Below are 24,510 nucleotides of genomic sequence, written 5' to 3'. Positions count from 1 at the left end.
TTTCTTCCTCTCTGTCAGAAAAGCCTAAATTGCTCAAACTACAGGACTCTGTTCAGCATGAAGAGTGGCCTTGGAGCCTATCTTTGGTGCCTGTCTATCTCGGTGGCCTCAAAGTCTTTTCCTGGCATCTGTCTATGTTATACCGAGCCGAGACTGCAGCATCGTGAAGGACAAAAAGCTGAGTTATAAGCAAAAATTAAAAATGCACCACATCTGAATGAATAAAAGGAACGAGCACGAGTTTTTCTCTAGTATAAAAATGCACATAGTTTAAGGACAAAACCAGAAGTGGGAAGATAAAATGATCAGCAAGAACACGTGTTATCAAGTCAGCCACAGTGAATAATAATAAAAACTTACATCTGAGTCTCCTGAACTGTTTCGAGGAAACCTTGTCTCATCAAAATTTATATAGCAGCACAGCATATTTGGGAGATTTTTGATCTGAGGTGTTGGCACACAGGCTACATTCTCTGATCCTTGCTGATAGAGTCACAATGTCAAGTCAGGTGAAACAGTAACACAACCTGGCTTTTTTTTCAGCTCATAAAACGTGTTTCTGATGCTTTCATGCCTTTTGTGAGATAAAATGAATTGGCGTTTTCGTCATTATCGGATCCTTGACTTAAGAGACAGTTGAACTTTTAATTCAGCACTGTCTCGTTTGTTCAAGGTTCCCGTGGAACTACAGTGAAACGATAAACCACTTGTGGGCAGGCCCCAGAACAGCTCCTATTAAAGACCTCATTGTTGACTGTTTGTTCCAGGTCATTTTGTTTCACTACACTTGAAAGGGACGCTAAAAACCCTGCAAGAAGAGGGAGCCCCGGCCTCCATTTGGGCATTCATGCACCCCCTTCCCTTGGTATGAATAAGGGGATGGCTCTGTGTTTCTAGGTCACTGTGTGCCCCTGAAATGCACACCTCACAATCCCGGCGGAGGGAGGGACGCAAACAGAGCCTGACGTTTGACAACATCTCAGTGCTATTTAATAGGGAGCTTAGGCACACACTCCCTGAAATTAAACACAGTTGACAGTTGAGTTTCAGAGCGCGCATACTGACTGATATCCTTGATGATGGCTTCTTCTCCTCTCCCTTGCTGCTTTGTTTAATCCAGCAGAAATGCCAAAAAGAGAAAAAAAAAACAATAACTGAAACAAAAACTCTCTTAAATGTATATCAGACTAGAAGCCTTCATCTGTCACTTTCAGCACTAAATGATCTCAGCGACAGAACTTCATCTCAGCTGTTTCCCCTGCGTCTTTCTGATTGGCACAGGGTGACGCAGAGGAGAGCTGTAGCAGCGTGATAACACGCATCAGCAATTAGTGGAAAAACGATTTCAGCCATTAATTCTTTCTTTTCTTGTTCCGTCTTTATTTACACACAGAGCCAAGTAAATTTAATCTTATTAAATTTTAAAGGGTTGTAAAGAAACTTTAAAATGACGTCAGATGTGATATTTTCACAACCTTTACTTCCACCAAAGGGACAAAACTTATAAATAGTTCAAGTAATGAATTAATGGTTCAAATATGTAGCCAAATACTGCACAATTATCCAGTATAGATGGCTGTAGAAAGTAGAATAAGGACCAGTTCTTTTTATATCTATTCAAAAAAGACTCATATTTCTGCACACGTCCAGATTTCTCTCTACACAAAAATAGACAGTTGCATGGCTGCTGTCAAATACAATGAACAAGAGTATTCAGCAGCAAAACTCTGCGTTGCGTGGGACAGCACCACATTCTCGGATCTGGGGGCACAGTTTTGTGTCTGTTTCGTAAATATGGAATGCATATTTTGCTAATTGTAGTGGTCTATATGTAGTGTTTGCACCAAAAAGTGGTGTGACGGTCCACATATGTGGTGAAAAAAAAGCTATACACATGAAGGAAGGTCCTCAAAATAACAAAAATAAATTTATTTAATTTCAGGAAGACAGTTAACAAGGCACAATTATGGCTTTGCTAAACTATTTACTATATATGTCAATATTTCACTTACTTAACAAAGCTTAGATATGCTGTATGTCTGAAACACTGTGGTAACGATGAGGCCAAAGATGGACACCGTATGAAATATGATACAGATGATACAGAAAGAAATATGGCCGCATTATACAAGAGCCATTAGAAAGCTAAATTAAATATCCTGCATGCAGGTGCTGGGTGGAAAACTGCTGACAGCTGTGCGTCAGACTGGAAAATGTTTACCTAATATTCATCACCGGCATTTATTGTTGCAGCAAGTCCGTACTACACGTAATTAAGAATCCCAGAATGTAACCACCAGCCATACCAAGCAGCAAACTAATATCACAGAGGACAAACAAGCAGTCAGAACGAGCCACTGAAATGAACATGGCGCCCTAAGTGGTTTATTCTGTTCTGTCGTTGGCACAGACTCGAATGTTTTTAACCTCGACCAGTGTGACTGGGAAGGAGGTGATTGTCAGGATGGAGTCTTTCGAGGTTTTCTCATTTTCTTGAGCTTTTCCTGCCTCACCGTCTCGCCCTCCAGAGAGGACAGCTCAGATATCCTGTGGATGTAAGAGCGAGAGGCTCCAGCTATTGGGTCCGGATAGGACTGGCCTGTGTGGCGAGAGAAATGGAAAGAGATGGAGAGAAGCACAGGGTATATTTAATCTCTAAATATCCTGCACACATTTCCCTGTCATTAAGTAATAATAATCTTAATTAGAGATAAACTCTTGAATAATATGCCGCATGTTACATAAAAACACAAAAAACTGTTTGCTGTTTGTTTTTTCACTTCAAAGCTAAGTGTGCTGTAAAGGCAGTACATGTGGACCTGATGTGTTAAGGCTGAGAATGAAGTCAAAGCAGGAAGTGAACTCACTTTTCTGATTGTTTTTAACAGTCATTACGTTGGAGGATGGATATTTCACCTTGGGCCTGCAGACGACACAAGCACAACAGAGGTGGCTGCATTGAGAATTAACTGAAAACACTGGCTTGGTCACATTTTGTTTAGAAAGCCAAAATACCTGCCAAGCTTGCAGTTCTCAACCGAAAAGGTGTTTCTGCCACTGAGGACTAAAGCTGAGGGAATGAGGACGGCTGGATTTGTGTTCAGTTTATAGCTTTCAGGGTACCTGGGAGACGCAAGTAAAAACATTAAGGAGTATAATGAATGCAGAGCTGACATTTTACAAAGCTTCAGACCAACAAACCCCACTTTTCCCATAAATAGAAGATTGAGAATAATTTGTTATTGAGATAATATTTTTGTGCAGCATAATGATTTTCAGTTCTAGCTAGAATTGCCCTTGAACTGCCAGAAAATTAAACATTAAAAGCTACTCGAGCTTTTCTTTTTTTCTGACAGATAATGCATGCGTGTCAAAACAATACTTTTATCTGGCTGCTGTTTCTCTTTCTTCACGTTATCTGTCATACCCTGCATGAGACTGTGACTCAGTATAATAACTAATATCTGTGCAGCTGTCTCATGAAATATGCTTTTTTTTTTAAAGAAATTCCAGCTACAATAAGCTGCCCAAAAGATGTTAATCCAAAGGTTACCCCAGGGTGAAGGGTCGCCCTGTGTGGCTGTGGGAAAGCTCCTTGGAGAGGCTGAAGGATGGGAGGTTACCAGGTCTGTGCACATGGTAGTCTCTTGGCAGTGGAGGAATCACAGTTTTGGTCCTCTCTAACATCACACCTTAAAAAGGGAATAAGAAAATTGCTCTGCATTAATTCCACTGTCAGGTTATATCTGTAAGTTTCCCGCAAGTAGCTAATGTCCCACTGGAAAGGGACCTATAGAAACTATGTAAGACAACAGCTCCACCTGTTGGCAGTCAGTTCACACAAACCCCATGCCACAAATTTAAATTTAGCCCATTTTGAGTGGGGAAGTAAGAAGAAACTCCTTAGTTTCCTCTCAGTTTTATTAACATAAGGCTGTCTCCTGTTCTGCAGTTCTTACATTTTCTATCTAACAGAAAGCGCCTCCCGCTGAGATCCCTCTCTGGGTTGGTGTTTTGCAACTCCAGCTTGTCATCTTTGGTTAAAGTAGGCGTCCTAGAAAAATTGGAGAAAAATATATCAGCACACGTGGATTCTATATTTTAGATAGTTGAATACCACCTAGAAAAAAACAAAAACATGTCATGGCACCAACAAATGTCAAAGTTTTATAAAGAAATGCTTTTTTATTTTTACATTAAATCAAATAAAAATTGTTTCAGTAACAATCTTTATGATTAATCATCATGAATTACTTACGATTCACTGATAATTTCCCATTACTGATTTGTAATGGAAAGTCAGCGGAGGCGTAGCGGAGGCCCACCTTCAGCAATCATTACTTCCACTGTCGAGTGGCATGCTGTGTTCCCTAGTGGAGTTTTATCATGTTAAAATGCTGAATGGTGATTAGAAATCCCCCTTTTTCAATAATTATGTTAGCACCGTGCTAAAGCTGAGCGTCTGCTTTGTGGGTTCAACTGTATTCTCAATATGAATTTTAAAAAACAATCTTCCCTCTGAAACTTGTCACAGTATTTTTGTGATTTCCCGTATGGAAAATTGTCAAACAAAACAATATTTCATACAATAGTTTGTGATACTCTCATACCACTAACTTGCTCAACAGCACCAGCTAACACCAACCTCAATAAAAAATATGTGAGAGACCCCTTCAAATGACTAAGAAAGAAGGCCAGTGTATGAGTCTCTAGTGTCAGAAGCAGGGATCCCTCATGGGTCCTGAACTGGATAATGGTCAAGAGGTGACTCGTGAATATGGTCTTCTGGGCAGAAGTGGAAAGAAAAGGCTAAATCTGAGACTAGCCAATAAAATAAACAGATTAGAAAGGGGGAAAGAGCACATTGGACAAAGGGAAGACTGGAAAATGTACTATGGGAAGATCAAGGTATTTAAATTTGAAAGTTAGAACAATTGTAAATGTAGTAGAAAGGAAAATATGCTGGAGGAGTCCATACACTGCCCTTCAAGCAGGTACAGTAAAAGATTTCTACAGAACAAAAGGGATCTTGAACAAGGATGTGCAAAATACTATTACTACATTTTGCATATGCGTAATGCCATATGCTTTGGGCACAACTTAATCAGAGCTAATTTCATTTTTCAGCAGTACAATGAACCAAAGCACAGTTTCACTGCAGGGAACTATCTAGAGAGGAAGCAGCCAGCTGGTATTCTGTGTCTAATAGAGTAGCCGGCACAGTCACTGCATCTCAGTCCTGAAGAGATGATGTAGGAACACTCTGGCCATATGCTACGTATGAAATACAGATCAAACCAGTCCGGCTTACAGTAAGCAATTCAGGAAGCACGGGGTGAAAAGTTTCCAGATTAAAAAACTGACAGCTGAAATCTGCAGCTCTGTGATTTCTGCATATGGGCAATTCTTTTACAATAAAGTTTCATTAGCAAATCATTATTTTTGCAATATCTTGACAGTATTTCCTATTCGGTATGCAAAAAAGTATGGATTTTCATTTAAAAATATGACATTTTCTTGGTGTTATTGAGCATTATATTCAGGGCGACCTTGTCTCAAGGAGTGGGTCATCTACCAATCAGAAGGTCGGTGGTTCACTTCTCTGCTCTTCCAGTCTGCAAGTCCTGCAAGGATCCTTACCCTTAGGCAAAATACTGAATTCCAAGTTACCCCCCAATGCATCCATCAGGGTGTGAATGTTAGACAAGGTCCTTAGTGCTTGTATGAATGTGAGTGTGATTATTATGTATATTATTATGTAATGAGGCTTGAGTCAAAGAGTGTTCAGTTATATAAGTACCAGTCCGTTTATGTATAATTCTTGGATCTTTTATCATGTAATATACCGTAATATACTCATACTCACCCTAAAACAGGGCTCTATAAAGGAAATAAGTGGTTCATGTTGTGGGCTGGATATGGAACCCAGGAAGGAATTATTTATGGTTATCTATGTAGCACTAAAAATGCCATAATCAAAATTAAATGACTGAATAAATATATTGATATGCAATTAATTGCACAAATATTCAAAAATGTGTTTTATTCATACAGTATGAGATCAATTGAAATGCATTGGTGTTTTCGTTTTCCTTTGTATTTATTTGCATCTCCATGCAATTTTTTACATTTGTTTTTACGGAACTTCCGTATTAATTTGTCTTATTTTATGTTTGCAATCGTATCTTTATGTATTTTTGAGCAAGCCTGATGATGTGGAGTAGCCAATAAGTAGGTGCCAGCCTCCCTTACTTGCATAATAGGTAAAAATAAAATAAAATAAATAAAAACAGGCAGACATTAGTCTAGTGTTAATTACGTTGGATTACAGTAGTTCGGGTCTTCCATATAAGCCTGGCACGGAAACAGTAACGCCATCCACTCTCTTTCAGTCTGTACTAGCATAGTGGTTAAAAACAACGAGTGTGAAACACTGTGAGAACATCTCTTTTATTATATCTGTGGCGTAGCGTTTTTATAGCTTCCAAAATATTCACATAGCTTACCCTCCAATTATGAAGCCAGTCAGCTGAGGTTTCGCGTCCCTGGACTCTACAACACAGACAGCGCTCAGCATTTTACGGACCGTTAGGCTAGCTTCTTTGAATGAATTTGGCACATTTATGGAGCACGCTTACTCACTGCTCAAAGGTTGTATAACAGGAAATTTCCTTGGTTGACTTTGCCTTAAAGACGCTTGCCCTCCACCTGCTCCCATCCTCAAGTTCCTGTATGTCGGATATCCAACCGCATCAGGGCCGCGCTGCCCGCAGTTCGAGCTTTCCCGGGATATTAGCCCCTTTACGGTGATTATCGACGGGTCTAACTGGCAAGTTATCATGATGGAGCAGCCGCACGAACATCTACTTCAGACATTACCTTAGTGCTACACACAGCTAACGGTACATGGGTTAAAACCGGTTATCCCCGAGCAGCAGTGCTAGGCTGCAGCTCACTCTGGTACAACGCTAACGAGTCATCACGTCACCATGGAAACAGGCTTCAAAATTCGCCTGCATTGGTTTTTTTATATTTAGCTTTGTGTTTCCTAACCAGGTTACGTAATAAAAATGTACCCAAATACTATGTCCTATAATACCTAAAAAAAAAATATATGTATTTTATCCATTATCCATACAGGCTACAGCTAGCCCACAATTATTTGATAAATGCAGTAAATTGCCTTCAAATATAGTTTTTAGTTAATTTTTACAAGTTAAAAGTGTGTGTCCTTGAGAACTACCCAATTTATGTAGTTAACTCCCTGGGTGGATATTATATTAACACGGGCTAACGCTGGATATTATATTACTAATATATCAAGTAGTAATGTACACAACCACACCCACACGTAAATACCAAACAACCTGCGTGATTCATGACACATTTACACATTAATGACAGGACCAGGAAGGTTTTTTTTCCTCCAAATTTTTATTGTACATTTTGAGTCCTTTTGAAAACCTGGGGGAAGAAAATAAGACAATGAGGTAAGAATTCTGATGTTATATAAAGTCTCAGCAACACATCTTTAATAAAAATAGATAGCATTCAACATGTATCCATGTTTGGATTTAAATAGATTTTCAAAGAGAAAGATCTCCCAGTCGGTGATTTAAAGTTCAATGACTAAAGATGTGGTTTCAGACAATGTTGGCTTATTAACAAGTGGTTTTCACCATAGTCGATAAGATGGGGAAAAAAGAATATGCATCATTAACCACATCAAATCAGTCTACTTTCAAAACCTGCAAAATATCACTGAAACTCACCACGACTTTAGTTCATCCTCCTGATCAGTCTGTTGATCTGATCCTCCCTGTTGCCGGCATCTCCTCCCTCCACGAAGTGTGTGGTCTTCTTGTTCATGCCACCGCGTGGGGACGACAGCTTGAAGGGCCACATGAAGTTGTTGGCGGGCTTGAAGTTCTTTCCAACTGTGTAAATCTCATGGATGAGGTCCTCAACACAGATGATGCCATATTTGCCTACAGATAAAAAGTGTTTAATAAATTGAACTGCGTGCCAGCTTTAGCATTTAAGTGTTTCATTTCAAAATTTTAAAAGCGAAGGGCTGATTAAACCAATAGAGGTAATCCAAGAATGAAACTGCTTGGAGCAACTCTGCCTTTTCTTCTTTTAACTTAGACAACAAGACTCATTTCCAGATGTGCTTGCTGCCATTTGAAGCGCTGATGTTTTCAATCTTTTCAGGCACAAAGTAAAACTCTTCGAGCTTGATAAGCAAGCCTCATCTTTCCATTTCATGTTCCCAAACATCTGACCAACAAATACAGTACAAGCCAAGAATTATCAACTACAAATCTCTCTTTGGTAAAGTCCTGTTAGGTTGGCATGTGGCTTCAGACTTAACTGGCAAAGTTTTCAACCTTTTTTTCACCAAAGTCGATAAGACGGGGAAAAAAGTGTACATCATTAACCACATCAACCGCCAACCATTTACCTAAAAGGTATACTACAAACATTTTCAACAGCACTGTAACGTTTCCATACCGAGGGACTTCTCCACCAAAGCGTTGTCTGTGAGGGCAATGCGCTGTTTCCTGATCTTGCCGTACCCACGTTTGTAGACGAGCTCGCGCACAGACTTCAGGTTGGGGTATCTAGGGGGGGAAAAAAAAACCCAAGGTTCCAGTTTTGAAAGGAGCACAAATCAATGATGTTAACGTGTGTTAATTTATAAAGAAATAGGATTATAAATACTCATTTGTTTTATTTAACTCAAAAGATACTTTAAATTTCAAGCATACCTGAAAAACACTTGTTTTGTAAATCTAAGTAATTTGAGTTCTTCTAATGAGTTTAAGAGGCATTTACAAAATATTAAAATATGAACCCCAAAACATTAAGAGCTCAGATTTCATCTCTCCAAACCTGGCACTTTCATGTCTAAGCAGTGGTGGGCAATTTGTCAAAAAAAGATTATGTACATCATTGTTTTGGGGAAGAAGCATGATCTACAATCTGAATGGCAATTCTCCCCACAGATTTGGTAAAACTCATTGCATTAACATTACAGAGTGCCTGGATACTAAACCTGACCGTTCAAATTTAGGCTCAAGACTCAACTGACCAATCTGAGGATCCTATTTTAATCTAATTGGTATGATTGAATGGTAACAATTCAAATTTCTGCAGCTTTGATGAGTCTTTCAGGATATTGTGCCACTGTGTAATGCATCTATAGGGTTGTTCTGTGTTATAACCAATCCTGCTTTGCTAAGATCTTATGAAGGAAAAAGTTTAGTTTTAAATATTAAATCTACACAATTCCTCCCAAATGCAGGTGTGCCAAATTAACACAGTCAGCAACATGCAAAAAATGTTAAGTCAGTTAAATACAAAGTTAAATACAAAGCATTACACAGTGGCAGATGATGGTGTTTCTTGGACTCCATCATAGTATAAAGAAATATCAGTAACCTAGTACAACATTGGGAACAATATTGCATCTACCAATACAGATCAAGTTATCTGCATCAAAAGTGTCACTTAGACACATCCAAACAAGACTGACATAAATGACCGGACAGGAGTAACCCCAACCAACTATATAAATATCAAAAATGGAAGTATTAAGGTGACCAAAAGCAAACACTACAAGTCTAACCTAAAGTGTACTCGTGTGCCAAGTAACACACACTTCCACAGGGCTGTTGTAGTGAAGATCAGGTAAATTCTTCCATTACAGCAGCACACAGCAATGTCAAACACACAGAGCACAAACATTTCCATTGGGTCTTTAACATCAAGACATTAAAGCTTTGTGAAATATAGCCAAGCATTTACTGTGTTTAGTTTGACACTGGCTTATTTTTCTATAAACTGTTGAACAGTACTTTAATGTGTTGATTTCAAGTGTCAGTGAATGACCACTGTAGTAAATGCCAGGTTACAAAAGTTTCTGGCTGCATCATTACAGTATGAAGCCAACACACTCACATTTGTCAACACACTGGCATGTACCACTATGGAATGTGGTTTCAGACAAAACTGGCTTAGTTTCAGTCAGTAATCACCATGGTCGATAAGATGGGGAAAAAAGTTCAGCATCATTAACCACATTCCAAGTGTATCACCTATTTAGAGACGTGCTAATACCCCCCACCATCGCTTCTTATTTCTGAACAGCAGGTTTCAGAGTGACACAGTCCTTACCCCCAAGCGATGTAAGGCTCTGCAATTCTGAGCATGTTGATTGAAGCCTTGTTCAGCTTGACAAAGACACCATTGAAGATCTGGCGCAGACGGAGCAGCTGCAGAACTTTGCGGACCTTGGGGCTCACACCGTTGATGCTGAAAAAACAAACAAACAAAAAATGTTGTGATTACTGTTTGGACTTACCATCAAAGTACAACTTCCTAATTAAGCTGCTTAGAGTGGTTTCAGAACATTATTGGCTTTTTATTACAAATGTGTATCAGCAGAGTCGATAAGTCGGGGAAAGAGCATGCATCATTAACCACTCAACTGTATTTATCCACAAGGACTGGCTTAATCATTCAATAAAAATGACTTTTCAATAGCAACTGAATTAACAAGCAACTGAGCAGCTAAAAACAAAGTAGTAATGTATGAGGCTCAGCTGCTGGACATCCTCTCATGTGGCACTGCCTGCACAACACCTTACAACTGATTGTGCAGTTCTTTTAAGCCAGATACAGAGAAATCCCAAGCAGTGCGCATCACTCACCCTCTGATCCTGATGACAAAGGCCAGTTTGGGCTCAGCAGGCACATAGAAGTTTCCCACTTTGCGAGCCATACGGCCCATTCGTATCTCACGCCTGTACATCTGCCTGTACTCCTTGTGGTACTTCTCAGCCCTCTTGTAGATCAGTTTCCTGGTCACCTTGCGGACCTGAATGCAAAAGGGAAAACACGTCGAAGCAGTTCAAAGCTCTATCCGATATCTCCATCCATACGGGAATACTTGTCTGCACAAAGCTTCACTTTACCTTTTTCTCAGCCAGCAGCTTCTTGACACGCATGGCCTTCATGGCCGCGTAGGCCTTTCGCCTTTTCAAAAGGCTCTCAGGGACCGCCGGAACCTTTTTTCTGTTTAAACGTTAAAAAAATATGTTGTAAGGAAAAAATCCGAAGCGAGGTGGTGGACAAGATACCTAAACACATGTACATCGCTCAACAGAAACGATGACTGAATCATGGGGGCTGCTAGCTTGCCAGTCACTTGCCGGCTTCCACACAGGTAAATACTACTTCATACAATAGCTCGAGACTAGAGAGGTTTTACAGCAGCATAAACTCAAAGGTTGCTGAAATAGCTGACTATTATTTTAGTTCTAATTTTTTAACCACAAGAACTGGACACTTGTAATAATCCACAGATGCTAAAGAGACAGCCATGTTGAACTCGGCTATATGGACTCAGTTATTATAAAGTACCCTTAACAACAGTAATAATCACCATCTGTAACAATACTGCTATTATTCTATCGCACATGAACTAAATAGCTCATTCGCGTTGTAAAATTAACAGCAGAGGCTAGTTTAATGCTGGATGTGATTAGATTTTAACACAGAGGGAAACACTCACTCTGCGTCCGCCATTGCGATCACCGAGAAAGAGGCTTTTTCATTTGCGCATGTGCGGGATAAAAGCGTTAGGACCTCTGCGGAGCGTCCTTCCGACTGCCTGATGGATAAATTATAGCGATGTATTCAAAACTAAAGTTAAGCAAAACCCGCTGTAATAATGCTCTTGGATAAATGCTCCCTTAAATTTATAGGTTAATATATCAACAACTATTTTCTATGACTGCTGCAAGGAATATTATTGTAATAACAAACGCTTTAAAGGTAAGACAACGCTATAATACGTATTCTGGTGTAGACCTACCTGGCCTTATTTTGATACATTATTTTATATTGTTTCTTTTTTTTCTTTTCGTTTTTTAATTAATCTAAACGCTACTTTGCCCGACTTCCGTGCTACAGGTGGCGTTATGCAGCCATCTGACCAGCAGAGGGCACGAACACTTCATTTTGCAAAGCACGATCAGAGAGCGCCTGTAGCGTTGAACCTCCCGCCCAGCACTTTGCTTCAGGCTGTATAACAGACACTGTTCTGTCCCAGGAGGTTATGAAAAAAAAAATCATAAAATGATATAGACTCGATTGAAGGCCACTTATTTGTTCATTTATTTATTTTTATTTTACAGGCAAAATGCAAGACACAAGTTTTAATTTAATTGTGAAACGTCGCCCAAATAGAGCTTTGCCATTGGTCAGCTTCTCAATTTGACTGTTCCAGTGCAGGTAGTTTTATATTAAAAATGTTGCCTTGTATTAAACGAGCCAGCGTTAAAGCCCATCAATCATTTAATACTCTTGAAAAAGCAGAGTGCCTTTTTTATCTGTAATTTTCTTGCCTTTTTGGGCACATTGTTACATTTGGAGAGGACATTTCCCCGGAGGTGTTTTTCACGTATTTGTTTTATCCTTAGAATCTACAAAGGATTCTTCCATCAGCTGTTTGTTCCTCAGACACGCCCACAAAACAAGCACAAGTGAGAGGCTGCTGGCAAAGGTTGCACAACCTGGAAGAGGTGTAAACAATAGCCTGAGGTGTGGGGGGAGCTGCAAAGCGGCAATGAACGTGTTCACAATGGAGACGATTCGTGTGCGCCTGTTTTGTTTATTATTATTATTGTAATTAAAGGGTAATTAGGCTATATTAATTAGGAAGAAACGTGATCGCGTAACGATTTGCGCGTGGAAGTATCACTTTTCTGGCCGGGTGCGTGGCTTACCTAACCGACCGACTTCACTTTCCTCCGTGGGGATCTCAGGGAATCTTTGCAGGCAAAGCTGGGATATGTCTTGAGCTGGCTTATAACTTTAAGTGTAGTTTCTGATTAACAGAAAAAATAATGTGTAACATATAATAATAACGTAAAGTGGGAATACTTTGTAAACATGATATTTTAGTTTGCTCCACGTATGGCTGGACATTGACCTGGACTTACAGGTCCAGTGCGGCCTGATCGGTGGCTCGTGGCTTTCTGAGTTTAAGCTGTTAAGATTAATTATATCTTTAAACAACTTGTTATCAAACTTTACATTGTTGGGATTTTCCTAAAACGCGCAAACACGCACGCAGAGACGCACAAGTAAGCAGTCTTTTCAAACAGGAGGGAAGCTTAATGTCTAATCTTCCTTGAGGATACAAAAAAAGTCCGAGATTCGTGTTAAAATCTTTCAGGTTACATCACCTTCATTCTGACAGGCGCTCAAGTCCCTCTCCTATTGGGTCCAGCGTTGATGGCTGAACAGCATAAATAGCGCCTGAGGTGCGCTCCACAGTGAGATGAGTGGAGAGGCAGCAGAGGAAGTAGGAGGCTCACTTGATAGTAGCTGCTCATAACTCACTGCAACTGTGCGTTATAGTGGCAACTGGACTCTTACCGAGCAGCATCTGAACTCGCACTCCACTCATACATCTGTCCTGCATGCGCCTAAGTTTCTTTCGCATTTTTTTGTGTCTTTTAAACCATATTTCTATAGGCCGTTATTCCTGTGATCCAAGTTTGTCGGTGTTTCCCTGATCCTGTCTGCTGCAAACAGGTTGCAAGAAGGAAACAGTCCCCTGCGCGTCTTTCGCCGCTTATTTGAATTGATAGAAAGCTTTGGCCAAGATGATGATAATAATTGCGGAGTTCTTCGTAGTTATTCTGAAGGTGCTCTGGGCTTTTTTAACTGCCGGAGCCAAGTGGATTGTGCGGCCAAAGGAGAAAAGCGTGGCGGGACAGGTGTGCTTGATCACCGGCGCTGGAAGCGGCCTCGGGCGGCTGTTCGCCAAGGAGTTCGCCCGGAGACGAGCGATACTGGTCTTATGGGACATAAACAGCCAAAGCAACGAGGAGACGGCGGAGATGGTGCGCCAGATTTACCATGAACTGGACACTCCAGTAACCAAAGACGGTAAGAGTGTTTTCTTTGAAGCTTTAAGGCTGGCAGCCGGCTTTCTGGGCGGTGGAGTGTTATTTAAAGAACACACACTGCAGTCCTGATCAGTGTAAGAATGAATAAACTAAAGTGTGTCAGAGGGAGTCAGTTAAACTGGACACAGCCTCAGATTTTCAAAAATTTCATTTTAAATAACCAAACAGTGGAATGATATTTCCATATGGAGACAGAACGTTTTTAAACAGTTTCACCTAATTTCGCTGTATTAACTTTGATAATCTTAATCTTTCCCTGTCTTTTATCCCCCCCCCCCCCCCCCCCTTCTCTCTGCAGGACCTGTTGGAGGGGTAGAGGAAGTCCCACCTTTCCAGCCGCAGGTCTACACCTATGTGTGTGATGTAGGGAAGCGCGAGAGTGTGTATTCCACAGCGGAGAAGGTGCGCCGGGAGGTGGGAGAGGTGGACATACTCATCAACAACGCCGGCGTCGTCTCTGGCCATCACCTCCTGGAGTGTCCCGACGAGCTGATCGAGCGGACCATGGTGGTCAACTGTCACGCACACTTCTGGGTGAGCCGATGTAGAAGCTGTTGTAATAAGGCGACTCTGAGGTTATTGTGAAGTTATAATGTGTGTGCCCAAGTTTCAGTGAGAACAGTGTTGCTGAATGTGTTAACTGTGATGCCAGGTTCACAGGAATGTCTCCGCTCTGACTCGTATGCCTGTTCATAATCTTATCCTTCTCTGTGCCAAACTGAAGAATCAAAGGTGTGTGTGTGTGTGTGTGTGTGTGTGTGTGTGTGTGTGTGTGTGTGTGTGTGCCTCCAGGCCTAAGAAACTATGACCATAAATAGTTGCCTTGCATGTTCAGATTTCAGCTCCACTTGCTTTCATTCTGCCAGAGGAAAGTCACGGGTTTGGCTTTTTAAAATCTTTGCCTTTGCTCCGCTTTGGCAGCCACAGCCGATGATGATCCCAGAGGTATGTCAGCGGCTCCGTCTCATCTCCTCAGCTGCACAGATCTGCACAAACCGACTGTGCGTGATGGAAACGGGGTTCTGTACGTAGGTTGGATCTGTCTTAGATCAGCTCACCACATTTTGCTGGCAGTTGGTGATTTGTTGCATATCAGATTTTTACTCTGGCTCCGTTCCTCGAGCCTTTCAGTGTGACTACTTATCTGAGAGGCTACGTGGACTTGATAGAGTGAATATGCTCCGCTTTAGATAAGCATAAGCTGTAGCGTGTAACCAGTTAAGCGCTATCACAGGTTTTTTTGTGTGTCTGTGTGTTTTTGGGGTGTGGGAAGACTGTGGTTGCAGACTCCCAAAGCTATTAGAAATTTAATAAAGAGCTTTATTCATTTTAAAGATGGATGTTTACTCTTTTGGAGCCTTTAGACCAACCTTATGAGAATCGATTGCATTTCTTCACTATAGCCACCCCCTGTGGAACAGCAGCAACGACTGTGTAAATTTGGCTTATAAGCTTTGTTTGGAGTAAACCGCATGGATTGAGAATAAGTCTTTCACCTGGCAGACTGGTTCTGAATTCACCACTTCATGCGTGAATTTAGTTGTCACAACATATTGTCAAGTGATCCAGAATATCTTCAGTTTTGAGACTTTGGCCCCAGGCTCTTATCTTTTTATTTTATTTGTTGTTTACAGAGAACGGCATTCTCAGTCATGCCATGAAACCACAGTGACTTCAAGCTTCCTAATCGAGCATGAAAAATCTCTTGTGGCATCGCTCACGTAGGTTGTGCGGATTTCCTCTTTAATGGATGCTCCATTCAAGCATTCTGCTGGATATCTCAGTGCTCTTTAAATCCAGGATTTGGAGTCAGGGTCCAGTGATTTGGTAGTAGATTTTTTTTTTTAAATAGATGTTTGTGTTTTCGTGTATTCTATGGTGAGCGTGGTTTCTTTAGAGGTGTGTGTGTGCGGAGGGGGGGAGCAGATGAAAGAAGGACTTAATGAATGGTGACAGCCAGAATGGAGGATGTGGTTCATTAATGACACAAGCTAGATGAATAGAGATTAAACTAACAGGGGCACTGTCCACTTTCCTTTCAAACTCACTGCAGTTAGTCACTGCATGCAGGTGGCAGGTATTATATAAACCTTTTGATTTTTAATTTTTTTTTCTCCCCTTTTTTTCTGAACAACAGGTACCTCCAACGGCTTACTTGTGGTTTTTGACTCAACAAATAACTTCAGTCTATGTCCGCGTCGTGAAAGGCTTTTAGGCCGGCTTTAAAAACCTGTTAAGGCACGTGTTTTCACATGTTTTACAAAATGCTATCCCTAAAGGTATGTTATAGGAGAATTTGTATTTGAAAAGTGCAAGAACAGCTATTATGATCAGTTTACAGAAGCAGGTTTCCAAGTGTGCTTGTCATTTTTTTCCACACTGACAAGCTTCTCTTTTCTTTTTTTAAAAATATATTTTGATGTCTCAGCAGTGCGCGTAAAAAGGCCTGGTGTGTGTTTTCTTTAGGCACGTATCGTACTCTGCTTTTTCTGTGTCACTGTTTGGCAAAACACTGTAATGGCAATGTCAAGCCCTCCAAACCTAGCTTCCTCCTCTCCATAATCCCGGACGGTTTTTAAACAGCCACGATTTCAACTGCAAATGGCTGCAAGTTCAAAGCATTTCCCACAAATGGCACAGCTGGGTGTAAAAATAAGCAAGTCCTCATTTGTTGGACAGAGTATTGGAATAAGGCAGGGATGGAGTTGTGAGCAGGAAGCGGATGGTAATCGTAGTGTCGCGTGGGTGTCTGCCAAACAGGCCCGGCTCAGACCCCACACTTCTTCTGTCTTCCTTCCACAGGCCCCTCTGACTCCTCCCAACATGATTTGGAGGCAGTGGGTGCAGCTGCATGGGAGTCACGGAGGCCAGCGCTGTTCATCCGGCTCTGCCACACACACGCTAACCGCTATGATTCAGTCCCTTCCTCCCTTTAGGTTTTTTATGAGAAGGGGGGGGGGTCATCACTTTGAATTTGTCTGACGATGCTTTGATTAGTCCAGCTGGCAATTTGTGATGTTTGCAACTCGGTTCTTAGTCATGCTGGGAAAGGGGCTGTGCAGTCATTCCACCAGTGTCACCAGAGTTTGTTTTTGAGGATTAGCGTGTGTGTTTAGTGGAATGACATGAGAGGAAATGATCCTCAGCATCTTGAGCTGGTTATCCAACAGGTGGCTCGTGAACAATAAGCGGCTATCCGCCCTCTCGTGGAAATCCTACACCTCTTGTGCGACAGCACGAACTCACCGAGCGCTCGGGAGCGACACGGCGGGAAAAGAGCAGGGGAAAGAAAAGGGGAAGGAAGGCACTGCCGTCCCATCCACAGGCGAGAGGGTAATGGTAAGCTGCTGCTGACCCACTTTATCTGACAATTGGTTTCTTGTCTGTGGATCAGCTTGACAAGATGCCAGGCGACAGGAGCCAAGTTCCGCAGGCCGCATTCCTGCTGTAGCCAGAGAAAGGAGGCAGCCAGGCAGAAGGGTCCTACTTGACTGGTTTTATATGGGCCCCTCCTCAAGCCCAGTGCACCTGTACCCCGCAGTGAAGCTAGCCATGGCCGTGTCACTGTTCTCCTCCCGTACATACCTGTTCATGGGCTGTAGATAATTATATTTTTCTAGTGTTTTGGTCTGAAGATCACCCCCGTCCATTTAGCAGTTTAGTTCTTAAAATGACTGCGAAAGAGTGTTCATTATGATTGTTTGTTTTTTTGGGAGCTTTTTTTTTTATTTTTTAACTCTTTTATATTCCTTGTTCTGTCCAAAGATTTTATAAGATGGTACTAAAGAATCTTTTTCCTTTCATTACAAAAACAAAAACTTGACTGATTCTTTGAAAAAGTTGTTTTTCAGTTCAAATAGAATTAAACGAATAAAGTGGTTACTAAGAAAAGCAAAGGGATAAAGAACAAAAAAGATCATGAGATTCTGTGAATCATCACTCTGAGCAGCTATTGTGACATTAATGGTTCTCATACAATATTCATTACTTTTTTATAGAAACTTATAAAAAAAAACATAAAACATTTTTATAGGAAAATGTTAATAGACTGGTGCTTATATAGTGCTTTACTATTCTCGAAGCACTTTATACAACTTACCTCATTCACCCAGTCACACTCAGTCATACAATCACTTTCTCTCTCTGCGTAAGTGCTTTCTATACAACTTGGGGATCAGTATCTCACCCAAGGTTACTTTGCTGTTGGACTGGAGCAATCAAGGATCAAACCACCAACTTTGCGATTGGTAGATGACCTCTACCTCCTGAACCACCACAAAAGCAGAATTAAAATTATGATTTCATTATTCAGATAAAGCCCATGGCTTAAAACGTGACTATAAAACAATTATAATTCCTTATCCAGCTCCTAATTTGTCCAGAAAATCAAATTGACCAGTCATAAAACACCATACCTGGGGAAAACCTGAGCCTACAGATGAGCTTTGAGGTTATGTTTGTGCACTGATGTTTTCTAGAGAGCAGTTCTCCAAACTGAGAGTTTGAGCTGTGCGCAGGGGATGGCTACCACTTGGTATGGTCAATACAACATAAACAATCTGCATCAGTCATCCCCGATGACCACTAACGTCAGCCCAGCCCACTCAGATTTCATGATCTACTACAGGATCGGACAAGCTCCGGAGCTCAGGCATTTTTTTTCTCCCTCCCAACTTGGTTCTCTCGTCCAGGGAGAAGTCAGCCCAATTAAATGGCCATCTGGTCCTACGCAAAGGCCAATATTTTGTTCATATTCCTGTTGGTCAGGCGCTAGCACTAATGCAGCCTGACACCCCAGCTGCAAGAAGCTTTGTGTGGCTTAAATGCTCCTGGGGGCACGCACCAATTAGGGGGTGCAGCGGGCAGGGCACCCCCACATAGGCCAAGGAGGCCCGGCTGTGTCAGCGGGTAATTTAGCGGAACAAGGGAGCGTTGAGACCCAATTACGGCAGCTCTGATGTAAGACACGAGCCCCCGGTTGCCTTCACACATTTTGTGTCTGAGAGGTCAGTGGGGGTCATACCCACATGCCAAGATTGCCATGAGAAGCAGGGCGGGTGGGGAGAGATGGGACGGTCGGTCACATTTAGACCCGTCCTCGATCAGAGGAAATCATCCTTTCCTCTCAGTTCCCCTCAGACCACTCAGCAGAATTGTCCAATTGAATTTGTGTATTGGCTTTGCTAATAATGTATGTGCCAGATCGAGTCATTCCCCACTCTCTAAAAGTTGCTGTGGGAGTGGGGTGGGGGGGACGCTGGCTCAAATCAGCTACGGGCATATCTTAAGTTAATGCTTCATTTGCACGCAACTCCCTCCCTCTTTCACTGCCATTCTGGCTCGCAGAGGTCTTTCTCAGCTTTTGCCCGGGCTTCATGTTCTCTCACTCCCTCTCTTTAGGCCCCATCATTCAATGAGTTGAATATTGCAGCAATTTATGTCCTGGAAAAGTGCAGATGTTTGGAACGGAGTCAGATCAGTTATACCTGACTGTAGAATAAACTCCGAAGCGATGAAGTCACCTTCCTTTAAACCACTCTGTAAACGTGAGTTATTGCTTCCAGTTTTATTTACCTCACTAAACAAGGAGAGGGACCTCTAAACGCAAATGTCAAGCTTAACGGAGATTACGCTTCAGGTCAGTAGGGCCGATGCAGTTAATCTCTGGGTGCAGTTTTAATGAGGCTCGTCCTCCCCCTACCAGAGGTTTCACGGCTGTACTACCTGGTACCGCGCTCTCTCGTCTCGCTGGCTCTGCGTCCGATCCAGGAAAATGTTTATAAAGGAGGCTGAATCGTTTCTCTACAGTGCTAACCAATATAACAGCAACCACAGAAAACAGCTTTCTTTCCCAAAGATGTCTTGGAAAGGTCCAGTTATTGGGCTGAAAAGCAATACATACTGCAGGCTGTAGCTGTAGCCCTTGTGATGATCATTATTTATTAATTACTAGGCTAGTTGAAGTCTCAGTCTAGTGTGTGTGTGTGTGTGTGTGTGTGTGTGTGTGTGTGTGTGTGTGTGTGTCTTGCCTCAGTAACATTTTGACAGTCCTCAAGGACGCGTGCATTGTTCTTCACTATGGCAGCACACATCTGACTGGAATAGATTTAGCTCTGCTCCCAACAAAAGGCCTGATGGTTGTTTTTGTAGACCTCCTAGTGGGAGAGTGATTGGTCAGTTCCTATCATTGCCGTCACATGTCACACCTGCTGATTGGCTCACGCTGTGTCCAGGGCAACTCCAAAGTCAGCTGACGGGCAGAATGAGGAATGAATCCATAGGTTAATCAAGTGTAACGGCTAACTCTGTGTGTTGCTCCTCTCACCGCCCTCGCTAGCGCCACCGGACTCACCAGTGGAACCACTCCAGTTAGAAACGCTTTCATCTTGTAGACTGTTCTGCTGGCTGGCGCTCCGGCCGGGCGCGAGGCCGTGTAGGTAGATGAGAAGCCTGACTGTATTGTTGGAAGTGTTGAGTGAACGGAGGCCCGTGATTGGTGTTGTCACCAGCTCTTTAGTGCAGGGCCCAACGGCGGGCACCAGATCTGTGTGGGAAAAGCACAGACTGTACGGAGAGGGCGACATTTCATCTTTCCCCTCTTCAGTAACTGACTCGGAAAGGATAGAAGTTCTATGTTTATATTTTCAAATGCTGCACCTCCAGCGCTCGGTCTGTTTTTATGCATGTTATGAATTCTCATTCAGACGCCTCTCTGTGCATCACCATGGAGAAGGGAGAGAAACAGAGGAGGGGGGATGAGAGGGAAGGCAGAGAGGATCAAAGGGCTCTGGCACAGACAAACTGCACAAGTGAACTAACCTTCCTCTTTTTTCTCTTTGCCCTTCTGTCTCTTCTGTCCTTCCCCCCTTTAGACCACCAAGGCGTTTCTCCCCAAGATGCTGGAGCTGAATCATGGCCACATTGTGACGGTTGCCAGCTCCCTGGGTTTATTTAGCACAGCTGGAGTGGAGGTTAGTATCATACACAACAACACATGCACATCCCATCTTTCCCACCATCCAAAACCAGTGCTGTTCCCCAAAGGCGTCCGTGCCAGCTAGCACACTGAGACGGGGGGAGGTTAGGCCCCCTTTCTCTAGTTGTCCCTCCACCCGTTAAATTTAGGAACACAGATGAGCATTGGGAGCCTCTTATAGATTCCTCTATCTTCAGCAGTGGGGGTGTGGGGCCCCTATTGGGCTCTGGCCCCAGGGCCAGAATGAGCTGACAGCTCCCCCGAGGGACAGAGACATCTTCATCACTGCTTTGTGAACAACTTGGTGCTCACTCAGTATTCAGTTCACAGCAGCTTTCAATGGATATGGTTTTGGTTTTCCTTCCTATAGTTTTTTTTTTTTTAAATGCATAATAAAATATTTACTGGGGGGTCATTTAACCGGTGGTCCTCCTAGAGTGTTTCATTTTCATATGTCAGGGAACAGAGCTCTCATTTATCCCCTTAGCTGAGAACAGTATCCATTTCTAACAGTCTGTAGGGATAACATTTGACTTTTGTTTAAGCATTTATCCGTAAAAATTAAGCCTACTCTTTTTTTGGTCACGCTTTTACGGTTCCTGGAAATGCCTGAAATGTCATTTCAGACGTGCAAGTTAGAACCAAAGCCATCGCCTGTCATGTGGGCACAGACCAATCCCTTTGTCCTCTTTCTGTTTATCGACATGCATCTGTGTTTGCCCAGGTCTTTTTCTTTAAAAAAAAATAGATTATTTCCACAGTGAACCACATCAAAACCTTCCCGCCAAGCAGCGCAGTCTCCTGAAGCATTGGAGAAGAATGCTAATGAAACCGTAGAACAGCGGACTCACTCTGGGTTTTTTTTTTTGTTCTTGTTGTTTTTTGTGCGTGGAGGATGTATCATTAACAGCAAAGAGAGACCTCTGTGGCCACGGGGCATGTTTCATAGTGTTCTGTAGTCCCTGGGTGCAGGCAGGGGGTTTACGGAGCTAACCCGTTCTCTCTCCCTCTCTTCTTTCCCTCAGGATTACTGTGCCAGCAAGTTCGGTGCCATCGGGTTCCACGAGTCGCTGAGCCACGAGCTGAAGGCCTCAGAGAAGGACGGCATCAGTATGACTCTGGTGTGCCCGTACCTGGTCGACACAGGAATGTTTAAAGGCTGCAGGATAAGGTTAGCAGCCAGTGTGTCCTCTTTAATAAGCTTTCGTGCACCTGCAGTGAGTTTGTCACCTGTAATCTCCACTTCATTAAACGGCCTCAAACACCCATTTTTAAAACTTCAAAGCGGCAGCTGACAATCTGTGGTGTTACAGTTATTATAAAGTGAGTGGTATTCCTTAGGTCAACACTGCTTAAACAAAGAGGGCTACTTTGTTTTCCCAGGGGAAAACCTCACCAACAGGTGCACCTGGGCTAGCCTCCTCTCCCCTCCGCCCTCCGTGCTGCTCTAATAGTCCTCACTTTGTTTGATGGGTGCAGTCAGCAGCTGGCATGTGCTCTGTCTTTATTGCCCCACCATTTTGGAGCAATCCTTAGTACCAGTATCACTTATGTTCATGGATTTCCTGAAGTTTGTCAGCACTCCTTGAAGTGTTCTCAGACTTCCTCTCATGTTTCCACCCACGTTAATTTACTGAATGACTTCAATCATCCCTAATCGTATTTCCTCATAAATTTAATTAGTTTAACTAAATTTGACGCACATTTTCCCTGAATTCCTTTCTCAATGATGACCGTGATTTCTTTCCCTTCAGGAAGGAAATCGAACCCTTTCTCCCTCCTCTGAAGCCAGAGTTCTGCGTGAAACAAGCCATGAGGGCCATCCTCACCGACCAGCCCATGATCTGCACGCCTCGCATCGTCTACATGGTCAACTTCATGAAAAGGTGAGCTGCCTCTTTTTCGTTTTAACCCTCCACCCCCACCCTCCCGGCCCACTCCATCGGCCTTCAGTGTACTGCGCAGGGGTATCCAGTGTCTCTCGCTAATCTTATCTCCGTCCTGTCTCCACAGCATCCTGCCCTTCGAGGCCATTGTGTGCATGTACCGGTTCCTAGGCGCCGACAAGTGCATGTACCCCTTCCTAGCTCAGAGAAAGGAGGCCATGAACAACAATGAGGCAAAGAATGGGATCTAGGGGGTGCTGTTTGCAATATGAACAGGGGAATTTAAACCTGCAAGTATGAGGAAACAACCACTGAGGACAGAGATGGAAGGAAAAAAAGAAAAAAAAAAAGACTGAATCTAGACTGGTGCACTTGCATTGAGCAAATGCAAAGGTTTACCATATTGTTCCTCTGGAACAAAGAAAGCTGTGTACTACAAAGGATTTATTTTTTGTCTTTTTTTTTTTTAAGTTTGTTTAAAGAAACCAACATCTATATACTGTGTCACTAGTTTTGAAATCATACAGAAAAAGATATCCAGTAATTAACTATTTACGTAATGTAGTCACCAGCCTTATCTAGTGTCATTGTGGAAATATACAGTATGTTACTGTACAAACAGTAATCTTTTTTTCACTTATTTTATTTTTGTAGACATGCACTGTAATTTCTGATGGTTTTTGTCTATCTTCTTCTGATTTTTCTACACTGCCAGCATTCTCCGTGTAGAAAGGATTAACACAGCATTTCCGTCTACCCCACACAGAGGCTCTTTTTCAGTCAGGAAACAAGTTTCTCCGGCTCTGATTTTTAGCTCGTGCCATCAAAAGTAAAGTAACAGGAAAGAAAAAAAATCCCACCATTTAAGTTAACGATACTCCTTTTTTTTTCTTGTGTTCAATACTTGCATTAGATGCATATAGCGTATATTAATATCAATCCAAATGAAACGTTGCAATAGCCAGATTGTAGCGGACTGTAATCTTCACAGCATTTCCAATCTAATGGGATTCAGCAGTGTCCCTCGGCGGTCCTGTCACTGCACGAGGGAGTGGCGTCCTGGGCTGAATTGGCATGCGCGACACATTCAGAATGTACTGCTTAGGGAGAAATCCAGTTGATGATTTTAATTTCTTTTTTTAATGCGTTCATAATGTAAATTTGTTACCTATTGTTGTATTTTTTTTTCTTTTTAAAAAAGCTCCACTTTAAACTGCTGTTTCAACACTGATGTGATTGAGGGAAATGTATTAAAGACAGCTTTTCATTATTATTTTTTCCCCTAAAGTTAACACCTGCCCAGTGTCCACCTCGTCCAGTTAAAGTGTATATGTTTAAATATTGTGAATTACCCCAGTGTCCCCAACTAACTGTGTCCACCATATTTGATAAATGACTGTTTTATATACCCTTTTTATCATTATTATTATTATTATTATTTCCCTGAATTTCAACTACATTCCAATAGGCATCATTCCTTCAGTCACAGTGATGAGCCTAAATTCTCTACCTCTTATTTTTTGCCTTTTTTTTTTTTTTTTGACAGTATGACATAAGCCTCTTTTTGTAATTTTTCTGAAGACTGCTCCATAGAAGAGCAAATGTGGTTCCAATGTTTAGTGTCTCTACCTAACTTAAATTAATAAAGTGATTTAGATTATTA

The 24,510-nt window shown here is 42.1% G+C and overlaps 3 protein-coding genes and 3 non-coding genes across 6 annotated transcripts; 1 reads left to right on the top strand and 5 right to left on the bottom strand.

Annotated features, from left to right (window-relative positions):
- Positions 1-1,900: 1,900 nt before the first annotated feature.
- Positions 1,901-6,983, bottom strand: c9h8orf89 (chromosome 9 C8orf89 homolog). Its single transcript, XM_026179464.2, has 7 exons — positions 6,643-6,983; positions 6,507-6,552; positions 3,960-4,054; positions 3,554-3,692; positions 3,016-3,123; positions 2,868-2,923; positions 1,901-2,599 (listed from the first exon to the last, which is right to left on the bottom strand). The coding sequence occupies exons 1-7, from the start codon at positions 6,839-6,841 to the stop codon at positions 2,460-2,462; spliced, it is 783 nt and encodes a 260-aa protein (XP_026035249.1). The 5' UTR covers positions 6,842-6,983; the 3' UTR covers positions 1,901-2,459.
- Positions 6,984-7,415: 432 nt separating this feature from the next.
- Positions 7,416-11,868, bottom strand: rpl7 (ribosomal protein L7). The gene is made up of 7 exons (XM_026179465.2): positions 11,579-11,868; positions 10,980-11,079; positions 10,716-10,882; positions 10,180-10,317; positions 8,515-8,624; positions 7,773-7,988; positions 7,416-7,464 (listed from the first exon to the last, which is right to left on the bottom strand). The coding sequence occupies exons 1-6, from the start codon at positions 11,590-11,592 to the stop codon at positions 7,780-7,782; spliced, it is 738 nt and encodes a 245-aa protein (XP_026035250.1). The 5' UTR covers positions 11,593-11,868; the 3' UTR covers positions 7,416-7,464; positions 7,773-7,779.
- Positions 7,635-7,727, bottom strand: LOC113029931 (small nucleolar SNORD12/SNORD106). The gene has a single exon (XR_003273525.1). It is a non-coding gene; the product is annotated as a small nucleolar SNORD12/SNORD106 (small nucleolar RNA).
- On the bottom strand, positions 8,355-8,447 carry LOC113029932 (small nucleolar SNORD12/SNORD106). The gene has a single exon (XR_003273526.1). It is a non-coding gene; the product is annotated as a small nucleolar SNORD12/SNORD106 (small nucleolar RNA).
- Positions 9,996-10,087, bottom strand: LOC113029930 (small nucleolar SNORD12/SNORD106). The gene has a single exon (XR_003273524.1). It is a non-coding gene; the product is annotated as a small nucleolar SNORD12/SNORD106 (small nucleolar RNA).
- A 753-nt stretch (positions 11,869-12,621) lies between the features above and the next one.
- On the top strand, positions 12,622-24,510 carry rdh10a (retinol dehydrogenase 10a). Its single transcript, XM_026179463.2, has 6 exons — positions 12,622-13,965; positions 14,284-14,519; positions 20,858-20,956; positions 21,987-22,132; positions 22,716-22,847; positions 22,975-24,510. Exons 1-6 carry the CDS (start codon positions 13,680-13,682, stop codon positions 23,096-23,098), a joined length of 1,023 nt encoding a protein of 340 aa, XP_026035248.1. The 5' UTR covers positions 12,622-13,679; the 3' UTR covers positions 23,099-24,510.

The sequence above is a fragment of the Astatotilapia calliptera genome, chromosome 9 (genome assembly GCF_964374335.1).
Source record: "Astatotilapia calliptera chromosome 9, fAstCal68.1, whole genome shotgun sequence".
NCBI classification, from domain to species: Eukaryota; Metazoa; Chordata; class Actinopteri; order Cichliformes; family Cichlidae; genus Astatotilapia; species Astatotilapia calliptera.
Note: the sequence above shows the minus strand (reverse complement) of the source record. Positions and strands in the feature narration are given on the sequence as shown.

Excerpts from the sequence above, each read along its gene's own strand:
- rdh10a (XM_026179463.2), top strand. The coding sequence starts at position 13,680 with ATGATGATAATAATTGCGGAGTTCTTCGTAGTTATTCTGAAGGTGCTC. Across the intron at positions 13,966-14,283 it reads CACTCCAGTAACCAAAGACG|GACCTGTTGGAGGGGTAGAG; the intron begins GTAAGAGTGTTT and ends TTCTCTCTGCAG. Across the intron at positions 22,133-22,715 it reads TTTAAAGGCTGCAGGATAAG|GAAGGAAATCGAACCCTTTC; the intron begins GTTAGCAGCCAG and ends CTTTCCCTTCAG.
- rpl7 (XM_026179465.2), bottom strand. Across the intron at positions 10,318-10,715 it reads TTTGTCATCAGGATCAGAGG|CATCAACGGTGTGAGCCCCA; the intron begins GTGAGTGATGCG and ends TTGTTTTTTCAG. Across the intron at positions 8,625-10,179 it reads GAGCCTTACATCGCTTGGGG|ATACCCCAACCTGAAGTCTG; the intron begins GTAAGGACTGTG and ends TTCCCCCCCTAG.
- c9h8orf89 (XM_026179464.2), bottom strand. The coding sequence starts at position 6,841 with ATGATAACTTGCCAGTTAGACCCGTCGATAATCACCGTAAAGGGGCTA. Across the intron at positions 4,055-6,506 it reads ACTGGCTTCATAATTGGAGG|GACGCCTACTTTAACCAAAG; the intron begins GTAAGCTATGTG and ends CAATTTTTCTAG. Across the intron at positions 2,600-2,867 it reads TGTTAAAAACAATCAGAAAA|GCCAGTCCTATCCGGACCCA; the intron begins GTGAGTTCACTT and ends CTCGCCACACAG.